Source organism: Scomber scombrus, chromosome 22 (assembly GCF_963691925.1).
Source record: "Scomber scombrus chromosome 22, fScoSco1.1, whole genome shotgun sequence".
In the NCBI taxonomy this organism is placed as follows: domain Eukaryota; kingdom Metazoa; phylum Chordata; class Actinopteri; order Scombriformes; family Scombridae; genus Scomber; species Scomber scombrus.
In genome coordinates, this window is record NC_084991.1 from 900798 (window position 1) to 915278 (window position 14481).

Below are 14481 nucleotides of genomic sequence, written 5' to 3' on the forward strand. Positions count from 1 at the left end.
GGAAACTATTTTTTTTCTCTTCTTTGCGCTCAACAAGGAAGAGATCTTCACTATTTACATGGTGCATTCGAGTCCAGTAAGGAAAATAGTAAAACCCTACTACTAGAAATGAAATACAGAAAATGTTTTTATTTGTGGATTTTAGTAGGTCTGTGTTCAATGTTATGTGCAAATTTACTGAAGTGAAATGTGTTTTAAAATTGTATTAATATTTGTGGAAGGACATTTTAATTGTAAAGCTGTTTGTTATTTGCATGTGTCTGTTGAAAATGGTATAGTACACTATATGTCAAGTGTTTCTAACTCCAGTTCTTCTTGGCCCTTTAATCACAAGCTGTGCAGCAGAGTTCGTTGTTTAGGCTCACTTTACCTGAATGGTTTTTGGAGTAGAACAACTGTAGCAGATCATTGTTTGGTATCAAATGCAGGTTGGAGTGGCAGGGACACTCTGAATATCATGACTTCAGTATTTCTAAAATCCTTAAAAACCTGGCTGCGGCCCTGGACAGAGAGGCAAATGTACCTCAGCTGCAGGTGTTCCATATTCTCAAGGAATTAAAAATTCCGTTGGTAAAATAAACAAAATACATCTTCCATTAATGTATTAGTAATAAAAGCTCTCAAATTAGAATGTCGCTACACTACAAGCCATTGTGCTGAATTACAGTTTCGTGATTTAATGCACGTGGTGCAAAAAAAAGGTCGCATATAATCATCAAAACTTCCGGAAAGCGTTGTTGATCTATTTTCCCATGCGACGTGAAAGCAGCATGATGCAATTTACTGTAAACAGAAGAAGGTGTTTTCATAGAGCAGGAAGTTTTTTTATTAATCTGATCAGCCTCGGGGTCTTTCTTTCATGGCAGACTTTCTTCAGTTTATCCTCAGCAGTTTGAAACTCTCACATGTTTTGTAAAGATCATCTGTAGTGAGACTGACGGTGAGAAGACTGGACAACATGACACTTGATCGAGCAGTTTGGACGTTAATGTGTGTGGCGCTGTGGCCCGCGTTGGGGACTTTATCATGGCCTCATCTGAGTTGCAGTGATCAGGTAAGAAACACTCCAGACTCAGAGACTGAGACAGAGACAATAGTTCACTTCACTTTCTCACATCTCATAGGAAGTCAGTAGAAAGCTGCAGGTTGCTACACTGTTAGAAATGTTCCTGTAATAAAACAGTAAACAACTGTCAGCTGGGTTGCTATTATGTTACTGTAAAATGAACATGTGTTTACTGTCGCTAAAGTTGACAGTTTTGTACTGTTAATGAAAAATACAGCATGGACTGTTTTTAAAATTACTTTCACAATATTTTACAGTTAACCTACGTGTTTAAAAATACATTGTCAGTCTTCACAAAATCGACAGTATAATCACAACAAAATGTGCTTTGTGAATCAAGAACAGAGCTAAATCACTGATTGTTCATCATGTTATTACAATGTGAGAGAAAAAAAAATCCACAGCTTCTTATTGCACTTTACTTTTTATTTTCATGAACTGTACATGCAGGACTATTGCATGTTGAAACAAGTGCAAACAAAACCAAAAAAAATACAGAGCCTTCTCTCTCAAAACATTTGGCTTTTTGCTGGAAATGGTGCAATACATGGCACTTAGGCTCAGAAATATTGACATGCTATATCACCTTTTTTGACTTTTGACGTATTATTGTTATTATTGAAAAATATAAACCAGGTGACCAGAACATAACAGTTTAGTGGAGTACCCAAAGTTACAGACAGTTCAGCTACATCATACATACATACATTACAACAAAACTCTCAGACATGTGTGCCCCTCATATCCACTTTTCATAATGTGGACTATGAACATAAACATCCAAAGAAAAATATCCCAAGTCTTGAACTCAACCTGTAGCATTCAAACACTTGTGTAGGTTCAGAAACAGAACACAAATGCCCTTTACCCTATATCATGTAACATCTCAATATACTATTATATTGTCCAGCATTAAATCAGTGGCACAAATTATAAAGAAAAAGTTCATTTAACAAAAAATATCAATATAATGCTGTCTGTCAAAAACTGTTTAAATAAAAATAAAAATACAATGAACTCCACCAGACATGTTACATCGTGTCCACATTGTAACTGTATGTTCAGGCTGTTATAAGGCACATTGTTAAGTGTAGAAGTCAAAGTATTGGGCGATGGCAGGGGAGTGAGTTAGTGAATGACTCACAGTAAGGCCCACTCGAAGACACCAGTTCTTTCAATCCAGCCTGTGTGTGTGTGTGTGTGTGTGTGTGTGTGTGTGTGTGTGTGTGTGTGTGTGTGTGTGTGTGTGTGTGTGTGTGTGTGGAGTTCCTTGTGTTGTCTGATTATTTGGCAATCATCTATGAAATTCTAGCTAGCTGCTGAATCCTTCTATCATGACGTGCACATATTCAGTAGGCTAATGCAAACAAACTTTAAACATCACTGATATACTTTGCACCAATTTATAGATTAAATAAAACTGCTACTCACCAAATAATTAGCAAGATGGGGATGGATGAAGAAAATAACAGACCCAGCTTCACATGTGCTGTTCAGGTGAATTGCCCTTCCCAGAATTCAAAAAATACTGCATGATACTGTAGTTTAGATAGTTTGGATGATTTATTAACAGTAAAGTGCTGTATTTTAAAATAACAGGTTAATACTGTTGGAATCCTGCTGTAAATTTACAGTAATCATTTACAGTGTAGAATGTGTTATCTTTCATATAGACGAGTTGTGTAGGCCCAGTGTTTGTGTTTTTGTTCAACTTAATAACTTTATTATTAATAATATGTTTTCCATTTTCAAACTATAAACTAGAATGTAGCCAACGTTTTTCTCTTTTTTTTTATATGTAAACTGTAGCTTAACTAGTTATTTAAATCATATGTCTGAATTGAAAATGAGATTAATCTCAGTGGAAGTACACAGGATATATTTCTTCTGCGTGTACTTCTGCATACTTTGAGCCACAGAAACCATTCAAACATTACAATGATAAGCTCTTTAGGGCTAATTATGTTATACGTTTACTTCTTTCTAGCATATTCCAGTAATTGAATTTTAATTTCTTTTCCTTTTTAAATGTATAATGGGAAGTCTATCAGAGGAATGTTTGAAAGTTGATCTCTCAAAAACTAAATGTACTGAAACCTTGATACTTTATTGTCAGGTGTCCCACACATGGGACCAATAAGGCCACCATGTAGTCAGTTATTACATGTTTTATGTTTTGGATAATAATGTGAATGTAAGGCCTTTTAAACTAATATTTACACAGTGTGTTTCTTGGACAATTTAATTAGACTGATATAGGCAATGTTCATTTCCCCCTAAAACTACTTTTTAGTTTACACATGTTGCTTAATTTAGGACATTTTTAATCTCATCTTCATCGAGATTTTTTTAATAAATTGCTGTTTTGATAGATTTCAGCTGTCAGGATTCACACACATTTTTCAGCAGGAAACACATTTTTCTAGTTAGTAAATCAGATGGAAAAAAAAGCTCAACTGTCATCTTAGTGACTCATTTTAAATATTGTGAAACTAGAACAAAACTTATTGAGTCATGCACTCAGACACAGTGGTGGTGATTAGACAGGGTTGAGTGTTGTTGATGTCTATAAAACAGAAGGATACTAGTTTAGGTAGTAGTCAAACATTCTCATTTCTAATCTTATCTTTATTTTCTGTGTTCCTGCTGCAGGGTTTGAACTGTACAGTCGAAACAAGTAAGTGCATGTTACTCTTCCTTACTTCATCTTCAAATATACTTTAAAGCTTGTCTTTGTTGTGCTGTGAAGTCTCTGCTCAACCAATCATGATCAACAGAATTGCCACCAAACACTGAAAATACTTGGAACTGTTTAGTATCACTTCCTGAGCAGAGCTCAAATTAAGCTCCAGGAACTCTTTGACAGTTATTAGACTGCAAAGCCATTTATACTGTAGTGCTGATATTGACTTTGTTGTTTAAAGATGCCCTCCAAGCATGTATTAAGATATCTAGAGATATATATATATACAGTAGCATTAGATTAGTTGTTTTAGCAATGCTATAATGACCATATATCATTATTTCTCAGTCTACAGTAGCAAGTATTTAGTGGACCTCCTCTTACACTGGAGCAATAGCAGGAACCTGGCTCTATTAAACCTGAATGGAATGGAACCTTAAATAATAATAATATTTAATAATGAATGTTACATTTTATATACATAGTACATAGTAGTAGTATCTTAATAAAGAGACAAAAAAATAAATAGATATGGATGGTCATTAAAATGTTGCTAAAACAACAAAGCTAGTGGTGGCCTAAGACTTTTGCACAGTACTGTAGATATCCTTCTTTGGACAATAATGTGTGTGATATGTTTTTTGTTTTTTCCACAAAGAAAAGTATAATTACTTCTTTAAAGTCCTTAAAGTAGCTCACTGTAAAGTCTATTCTCAGTGTATGAGCACTGGAGACTTCCCTGTAACTGTAAGTTGAATACTAGTTCCAAACTAGTTGTGATGTTGCAGATCCTATTCATCCATCCCTTACAATGAAGTGTCAAACTGCACATCCATCATTCTGCGTAGTGACACTCAAACATCCAACAGTAGGAACAATTAAAACATGTTTGAATGGAGGAGGAATCACTGTTCACCACTCTGAAACAGTAATTAGAGCATCATGGAAGACTAAAAGTTGTCATTGAAAATCAGAAGCTCCTTAAAGCATGATGACCTATTTCTTACATAAATTCATAAACTATAAAATGTGTGTGTGTGTGTGTGTGTGTGTGTGTGTGTGTGTGTGCGTGTGTGTGTGTGTGTGTGCGTGTGCGTGCGTGCGTGTGCAGGTAACTGTTTTGACAGTAGCTGGCTGATAAAAAATGAATACACTCCCAGTCGCCCGGAGCAGCTGAACATATCTGTTGTCACCAAGCACAATGATGAAGGACACCTGCAGCCTGTACTGATCGCTAACTGGAAGATAAAAGATGATGGTGAGTCATTCTGCTGTCTGAGGAAATGATCATTGTAATCTAGACATGACAGCATGGAAACAGTTTATTATTCAAGAGAAGAATGACCCATCATCAAAATAACAATAAATTAATTTAAAAGCTTTTATTTTTTTGTTTCATTAAAAACTGGATCATCTTGGTATTTCCAACAGCTGCAGAATAAACAGATCATAATGATGAGTGAATGAGTCTTTGTCATACATTACAATAATACAGAGACAATAATGTGGAATGGTAGATGAGGAAATGATTCCAGTTAATATATTCCTAATTTTGACCATATTTTGTATTGGTCATAATAACAATGGTCCACATTCACAAACAGTGCATACACAAATCTGTTTACACCTTGTGTTCCAACATTTAAAGATGCGATCCATCAATATGTTCTTATCTGAATTTGTTCTTACTGCAAACACATTTAGAAGTGCCTGTGATTTACATGTTTCAAAATGTTCTGACATTTCATGGACCAAATAACTAATGAATGGAGAAAATAATGGCTAGATAATAAGGACAATAATGATTAGTTATATCCCTTGAAGAAACAATGGAGTCATTTTGGAAATTGCTAATATCCAAGTTTGGTGACACGGCTAAAAAAAAAATCAGGTGTGTCAAAATGAAGGCGAAGAGTAACATTTGTACTCGAATGATTCGTGTGCTCACTTTCAGTTTGAGCTTCAGGTAAACTATCGTAGATATGATCTGTTTCCAATGTGTGTGATTATGTTTCTTCAGACTTCTTTTTAGTGATGTCAGAATATTCCCAGATCTTAACTATTAACTGTATTTATTATTATTACCAATAGACATGATGCACACAACAACAAGAATAGCACTCAGCTGCAAAAGAAGAACAGAATGATCCTTTAATAAAATGTGTTGGAGTCAGAAAATGACTAGTATCTCTCCTCAGGCAGTATCAGTCACCTCAAAGCCACTGAGCTTCATGTACTGGTGATGTCCACCAATGAGAACCGATGTATTCGATATTCTTTCAAAGAAAAACTCCTTTCAAGACATTTTGGAGAGCAGGTGAGTAATGTCCATAATCACATTATTTTCATATGTCATGGCCATGGTTCTATGTTTTATACATACATACATAGAAATGACAAACTCCTCAAAAGAGTGCTGTGTACTGTGTGCACTTAGTGTACAGTCAACCAAGTGATGATGTAACCTTCCATACTGTTCATATTATGACTCATAATTAGTCTCTACACCAATTCACATTCATAGATTCCTTATTAGTCATTAATACATGTTTGATTAATCTTATGGAAAAAAGACATTCACAATCACTATTTTATGGTCCAGGAGAACATTTTATAGAATATATATATATATATATATATATATATATATATACATGATGAATACAACAACATGTTTTAATGCTGATTTTTGAAACATGTATATGGGTCAATGACGTATAAGGATTTTCAACAACTCAATTTTAGAATAAAAAAACAAGCATATCTAATGCAGTAGTTCAAACATTCAGAATGTTGTGTACCTGAAAATTCATATTACAATTTGAAAGTGATTTTAGTGGGTTTTTCAAGATTAATTGGCACTGGCCTGAAAAAAAAGTCATTTGGTGCGACCATGATTCATCTTGAAATATCTTATATAAATAAAAGATCATCATTTACAAAAATTTAAAAAAAAATTCAAATACTTTGTTTCCAAACACTTTATATTACTGAAAACTTGTAAAAAAAAGATGTGAAGCGTGTTAAGTAAATTGATTTATTTCAAGATGAATCGTGGTCGCACCACATGACTCTTTTTAAGGCCAGTGCCAATTAATCTTGAAAAACACAGTAAAATCACTTAATTTCAAATGTATAATATGGATCTTCAGGTACACAACATTCTGAATGTTTGAACTACTGCATTAGATATGCTTGTTTTTTATTAATCTACAATTGAGTTGTTCTATATCCTTATACGTCATTGACCCATATATGCATATATAAAAATGTGTATCAGCTACTTTAAATTTTTTACAAATATTTGACTTCCATTTTTGTATACTGTGGGTCACATTAAGAAAAGTCCAGCTAAAATAAATGTGTATATAGTGTATTTACAGCTCTCAAATGTAAAAGTGGGTCAAATTTGACCCTGAACAGTATGTAAGGGTTAAATCAGGCAGTTTCTGATCAAACACCAGAATAACAAGAAGACCAAGAATCTGGTGCTAATTTTCAGTACTCAACAGTTTTCCATACATACTGTTTGGGACACAGTTCAGTTCAGGATGTCTGTATGATACTCTATAGGAATATATAGTGTATAAATATTAAGTTGGATTGGGATCAGCAGAGACTGAATATTAAATGCTGCATTTTACGATCAGAGAGAAACAACAGTTGGCTATGCAGCTTTGTGCCCAGCCCTGTTATCTTCTGAGTATTAATGACAGACGGTTTTGTGGTTTCAGTGGTCGTTCTCAGCAATGATGGTGTTGGACCCTGGCCAGACTTACCGTCTCTCTGTCTTCAACATCCCCAAACCAGAACAGGGCCACACCCACTATGATGTCAGCGAAGACATCACTGTTCCTGGTGAGTCAAAACCAGCGTTTGATTGTTAATATGTCTCCACATTCATGTTAAGGTGAAACATTACAGTTTGGCCATCTTATTTGTTGATGTTCACTGTAATTAGTCTGTTTCGGTGTATTTGTGTGCAGTTTGAGCTTAAATGGTTTTATATACAGTACATATACAGAAATATTAAGTATGTGAAACTGTCACCATAACAACTTTAGAAATCACAGGCAGCATATTTCACACTCACACACTGTGGCTGACGACAATTGATGCAGTCGGACACCTCTCACCCCCCATCCCTTCTTCTTTTTCTCTTTTTTTGGGGTGTGTGTGTGTGTCTGTTTGTGTGTGTTTTCTTATATTTCAACTCATACCATTTACAGAACATTTTATTTCTCTATCTGCCTGTACTATGGATGTTTTGGACCAAAGTCACAATTGTACTTTGTTAATTTGATGTTGATGTGCATCCAAGGACAACTCAATAAGAGACTCTTGAAATAAATCACAGGCAATAAACAAACTAAGGAGCAGTTTTGCTACCAGTGTCCTCTTTACTGCAGTCATTTACTCTTGGCTCTTTTGACTTTAATTCAATTCTGCGATTCTGCCTCACTCAGGTTGTCGAGACTCTAAAATGCAGAAGACCAAGTTCTGTATAGACAGAGGTGAGTCACTGATATTCTAAAGTCCAGTTAGAATGAGTAAATCACACACTGAAAGTTGTTTCCTAATGTGGTGTCTTGTTGCTGTACCACAGGAAGTCTTTGGCAGTCTAACATCAGTGTGACTGAAGACAAAGCAACATCTGAACTGGCAGTAAGCTTCAATCCTGACACACTCTGTGAGGAGTACATAGTTCTTGTTAAGTGCTCCTCTACCGAGAGCGAAACTATCTTTAAGGTAAGGGTCACATCATGTAGGACAGTACTCATGCAGTAAAATCTCACACAAAAGATTTGTGCATCTTCTTTTCCAGTGACTTGACCCAGAAAATGACTCTATGCACTCATTACAACTTCCTGTGTGTTGTAGCCTAGATTTTTACCCCAGTTCTTTTAGTATAGAGAACTGTGTGTGCTGCCTCTCTGTACATTATGTTTGTGCTGATTATAGAAATGGTAAATGGTAGATGCATTTTATGGTACTTTTCTTGTACTGAACACTCAAAGCGCTCTACAACATATGTCAACATTCCCCCATTCACACACACATTCAAACACTGATAACAGAGGCTGCCATGCAAGGTGCCAACCTGCTCATCAGGACCCATACAATGTTTTTTTTATCTAAAGTACTTTGTTTCTAATGTATACTCGCCCATTCACACACACACTGAAACAGCAATGGGACAGCCTGCTGGAGCAAATGGGGGTTCAGTATCTTGCCCAAGGACACTCTGACATGAGCCGGACTACTGAGCTACAGCCGCTAAAAGACTGATCTTTACATATGTAACTTCCACAGTCACAGATACATTTAAAGCCCTCTTATCATGGCCTTCTACACAGTTTCAGCACTGCAGTGTGTGTATAGGAAATGCTCTCTGGTGTGTCAGAGTGCATTCACACTTCATGTTCTAAGAATATATTGAAGATTTTATCTGTAGTTCAGTTGAATTTGACACCTGATAAGAACGCTGACACCTGCACATGCACATAGAGCATTTCCAGTAAAAGCAGTTCAGTTGAGAGATGACATTATCTGGCAACTGTCTACCTACATATTCACAGGCAGTTTAAACTGTCTTTATTTGTAACTCTAACTTCTACAAATAAGACTCTAATGAGTTTACCACTCATTAGACTTGTGTCTTGATAAAGATGATGTAAATATTTTTTCAAGGTCAGTTTGAAGGCTGCATTTCATGGTGCTTTTATATTGTATTGTGTTATATTAAGGAGTGTTTCTAATACTCTAATACTATTTAATATAAACAGTGCTGACAAAAAATTAGAAACAGCTCTTCTGAATGACCATTACGTTGAATCAACGTAATGGTGTTTAACATAGACACATTTATTGTAGGACTGTTGAATCAGGCTGCATTCATTTAACTAGGTGTACCTAATAAACTGGGAACGTGAGGGCCAGATTTACTAAGGATGTTGTTCCAGCATGTGTGTAGACCAGGCTGGGGTCACAGTTTTGTGTGATTTTAACGAATGTTTGAAAGGTGTTAACAGAGGTTATGGTGGGAAAAGAAACACAACTTAGCTTTCATTCCAAAGCAAACACACAGGACACATCAAGGACACATCAAGTTCAAGATTAATGAATACAAGCCACAAGGGCTTGTATTCATTAAGCTTGAACTTGATGATTGCATTGTATAATCACTTTAGCTTACTACTACATTGTTCAGTATTTCAGTGGAAAATGAGCTGTACTAACCCAAAATGATGGGCATCTCTCTCCTCACTAGTGCACTGTATAAATGAAAAACAGTAGTTCTACAGGCATTTTGTGTTTGACTGCGCTCTTAAAATGAATGTGAAGCACTCTCTATTTTCAGACTTACAACTTACACATAGAGATGTTCATGTTCAAATATACCATAAATACATTTAAATTATGAAACATTTGAAGTGATAAATGTCTTGATTTTCAGATGGGTTTTTTTTTATTCAGTATTTTTAAATTTTTCATGATTATGATAAAAATCTTTGTATTTTTCTCCAGGGCAACCAAACCAGCCTCAAAGTGATATTCAGTCTTCATATGTGGGTGAGATCCTGCTGTCAGTTTGATGTTGAGGTAAATCTTTATCACCATTCTGTTGTTAGGTGTTTCCTAACTAACATAATGTCTGCATTCTCTATGAGAGTTAAAATGACTTAATTCTTCATTGCAGATCAAACCTATTTTTCCACAATGTGGCCAAGACTGCCGCCGTCAAAAGAAAACTTTGAGCATTTGTTCTAATCCGACAGGTATGGACTATCAAATATCATGGCTGAGCAGGAAACTGACTGGATACTGTCTGATAACAGTACATCACAAACTCAAATTATGGTTTGAGAATACATGGAAACTACTGCTTGGAACGATTTTTCCATCAGTTCTCTCCACAACCCCCATGACCATTTGTGGGGGTTGTTTAGAGCCATTTTATGACAAGTTTATTCTGTAAAAGAAGCAACACTGTCAATAAATGAACTGTGTTCTGTTTCTCCACCAGCTCCACCAGATGTCCCTGATACCCCTCAGTACACACTTGTTGCCTTGGGAGTGGTGTTTCCGTGTATAGTGATAGCAATTATTGCGTATGCCCTCTGCAAGAAGCCAGGTCAGTCACTTACACACTACATTTTCAGTTCATACACTAGATTTTAAGTTCAGTGGCCATCAGATACACACTCAATTTTCTGATGACATCATATCAGTGTTCTCTCACACTTTCAGGTAGACCAGTTGTTGCTCCAGTACCTATGGAAGATAGCCCGCCGCAGCAGCTTCAACAGCGCCCCAAAGTGCTGGTGATCTACTCTCAGGACCATCATCTATATAGGGATATAGTGTTGAAGCTCTGCGCCTTTCTCCAGGCCAAGTGTGGCACGGAGGTGCTGGTAGACCTGCTGGACACCACCTCGGTCGGCATGGTTGGTCGCCTCCGCTGGTTGGAGTGGCAACGGCAACAGCTGAAAAATCCTTCCGACAAAATCCTGGTGCTGTGCTCACAAGGTGTACAGGCAAAGTGGAAGGCAATGTGTGGTCACGGTCGGGTGACACTCAAGGAAGACATCCTCTCCCCAACAGATGACATGCTAACCCCCTTTCTAAACCTCTTCCTACCAGAAATGCACGAGGCAGGCAAGCTTGGCAAGTACATGGTGGCTTACTTCAATGACATCAGCACAGAACAAGATGTGCCATCAGTCTTTGACATTGGCATCAAATACAAGCTCATGAAGCATTTTGAAGAGTTGTACTTCCGGATCCTAGACATCGAGAAGTATCAGCCAGGTCAGGTTAAACATATCGAGGGCATCGGAGGGGATGAGTATTCCAACTGTCCCTCAGGCGAAGCCTTGAAGAATGCCATCGAAACCTTCCAGGCCTACCAGTTGGAAAATCCTGATTGGTTTGAGAAGCAGTGTGTGGACAATGAGGAGGAGATCATGGCAGAGGCCGACCAACTCCTCGACCAAATGCGCATCCCACCGGTCCTAGAATGTCATCCTCTAATCAGAGACGGGCTTCCTGTCTACATCCAAGATATAGATATCAATGAAAATGGCAACAGTGTTCATATCCTAACCCCCGAACTCAACCCACAGTGTCAGCTGTTGTCAGTGGCAGAACTTACACCAGTAGTGAATCCGGACAATGAACATCGGTATCCAACAAACCTGGATGAAGTGCTAACAGATCATCTGTATCCTCACAGCCCCAGTCCACAATCTGCCTACATAAGTGATCCTCTTTTGATCAAACCACCACCACCAAACCAGAAATGGCTCTCTGTCAGGCAGGAATCCTCATGTCAAATTCCCATTGAGCATGAGGAAGAGGATTCTCTACTGCCTCAGAGCCAACTGTCCACTCAGACAGACCACAGAAGCTCAGTCGAACAGAATTCCATGAACTCAAGCCCTCCTCAATCCTCATGGGAAAGTATGCAGAGTAATTATCCCCCTCTGTCCGACATCAGCTGCTCCCAGCCTGTGGAGATGGAGGAGGACGAGGTTCTGGAGCCTGCTGGAAAGGGCCCTAGCAGTGGATCTGATCAAGGCTACATCTCCAAAATGTCTTCCCAGCATGGACTTCCTTCCAAAGAGGATACACTGGTGGCTCTGGCAAAGCTGCAGGAGGAGCTGTTTCAGCAGAATCTCTAATACTGTGACTTTGGTCATGAAGAAAAACTGATATTTACAGTACGCAATCATGTTACCTGTGGCGTAGACTAGAGTAATACAACTGAAGATTGTTGATGACTCTGAATACAATAACCTGTGTTTTCGTATGCATTATTATATTGTTGGATCAAAAGAGTAGATTTAACTCAAATCAAAATGATCTTGCCTTTGTAGAACAAAAAGTGGGACTGCTGTGTTAATTCTCCGAAGCAAGGTTCTTAGGGAAACTGCATGAAGGGCTAGCAAGACACCCCTCAAGGAATGTGCAGTGGGACATACTAGGACCACACCTTCCAGATGTTAACTTCAATCTGTTGACACCGCCCACATTTTGAATCAGTTGCATTGAGCAGTGGTTGGAGGAACAGTGTTATGCCTGGTTTTAACTTACTCCCAGAGAGATTACATTTTGGGGTCATTTCACCTCAGTTTTCCTGGAGCCAGCATCTAGTGGTCACTAGAGGAACTGCAGCTGAATGAATTTTGGATTAATTACCCAAGCAGGAGGTGGCATGGCTGGATCAACAACCAGGGAAAACAACTGCAGCCGAGTTCCAGCTGAAAATCCCAGAGAAAATCTAGTTTTGAGGCTTTTATTGTTTCAGTTAATATTGTGCTTGCATTATAAATTTGGTTAACAAACAGAGGGTGAGAAGGGCCATACTGACCACTCATACTCATTGGCCCACTCATGGGTAAATGGTGCCCTGTGAGCATGCTTTGATATAAATACAGTTGATTAGTCAACCTGGGGCCCATTACACTATATTTGCAAAATACAAGCTGCAACTTGCCATATAAGACCATTTTCTCTCACATTCATTTTGACATGTTTAACTATATCCAAATAGTTTCCACTTTCCATGCATGAGCTTGCAAGAGCACTGGGGGACTCAGATTTATCAGCATGTTTATGAAAATCATTTGTGAAATGGGGCACTGCTACTGAATCAGTTTTGTAAAAACAGGCCCTGTATGATGTTCAACATCTGTACATAATGTTGAATCTAAAAAAGAAGCCTGCACACAATATATTTACTGTTGAGTATTTGAATTAGTGATTTGTTTTGCTGGTGTTAAACTCCAGTGAAGGGAATATTTTCAATTAATCAGTCAATCTTTATTTATTGAAATAATGTGTTGTCTTCTAAATTTGTCCTTTTATCCATGGGATAAGGGAAATGCTCCACAAATGGTTGTGGCTGTGACTCAGGAGGTAGGGCCGTTGTCCACTAATCAGAAGATTGGTGGCTCCTCCAGTCCACATGTCAGCGTGTCCTTGGGCAAGACACTTAACCCCAAATTGCTCCTGATGGCTCCTGTCATCAGTGTATGAATGTGTGTGAATGAGATGTAGTGTAAAAGTGCTTTGTGTCATCAAAAGACTAGAAAAGTGCTACATATAAGTATAGTCCATTTACCATTTTTTAATGCAGGATGTATCAAAAATGACATTTTTTTTATCTGTGTTTTTGTGTGATTGCATTTTCGTTGAAAATGTCTGTACTGTAAATACAATTATCAATCATTTCCCTCCATAATAAAGGAATCACTTTGTTCATTACGTTCCTCAGATTTATTTCAGGTTTCAGCCACATAATACTCTGTCTTACATATACAGTACATAGATTGGATTATATCAGTACAGATATACAGCACAGAACTTTACAGTACAGGAAGAGTCCTATCTGTAAACAGCAATGTTTGTTCCCCTGTAAACATATTGAAAGAAAAGCCCATATATATCAGACAGGAGAAAGTTCAGATTTCATACATTGTGTTTTTCATTGCACATAGGCTGAATAAGAAAAGGAAAAAAACATTTTGATCTGTATAGCAGGATTGGCTCCTGTAAATATTCATGATGAAAGCAGTGTCCTTTGGTAGTTTCAGTGTAAGCATCACTGTCCTTGTTCATCCAGATTAAGGGCCCACTATACTTCAGGTTAGAATCAAAGGTCCTGTTTGTGAATAAAATGTGGCAAGCTTCATGTGCAAAAAAAAAAAAGAAGATTGTTCAAGAGCCT

The 14481-nt window shown here is 37.4% G+C and overlaps 1 protein-coding gene across 1 annotated transcript; it reads left to right on the forward strand.

The window, feature by feature from the left end:
- Positions 1 to 815: 815 nt before the first annotated feature.
- On the forward strand, positions 816 to 14018 carry il17ra1a (interleukin 17 receptor A1a). Its single transcript, XM_062443397.1, has 11 exons — positions 816 to 1054; positions 3719 to 3743; positions 4861 to 5007; positions 5948 to 6066; positions 7484 to 7607; positions 8216 to 8263; positions 8356 to 8498; positions 10278 to 10352; positions 10450 to 10528; positions 10777 to 10884; positions 11001 to 14018. The coding sequence occupies exons 1-11, from the start codon at positions 959 to 961 to the stop codon at positions 12431 to 12433; spliced, it is 2397 nt and encodes a 798-aa protein (XP_062299381.1). The 5' UTR covers positions 816 to 958; the 3' UTR covers positions 12434 to 14018.
- The last annotated feature ends 463 nt before the right edge of the window (positions 14019 to 14481 follow it).

Coding starts and splice junctions, on each gene's coding strand:
- il17ra1a (XM_062443397.1), top strand. CDS start 959: ATGACACTTGATCGAGCAGTTTGGACGTTAATGTGTGTGGCGCTGTGG. Junction 10,353..10,449: donor GCTGTCAGTTTGATGTTGAG/GTAAATCTTTAT, acceptor TCTTCATTGCAG/ATCAAACCTATTTTTCCACA. Junction 10,885..11,000: donor TGCCCTCTGCAAGAAGCCAG/GTCAGTCACTTA, acceptor TCACACTTTCAG/GTAGACCAGTTGTTGCTCCA.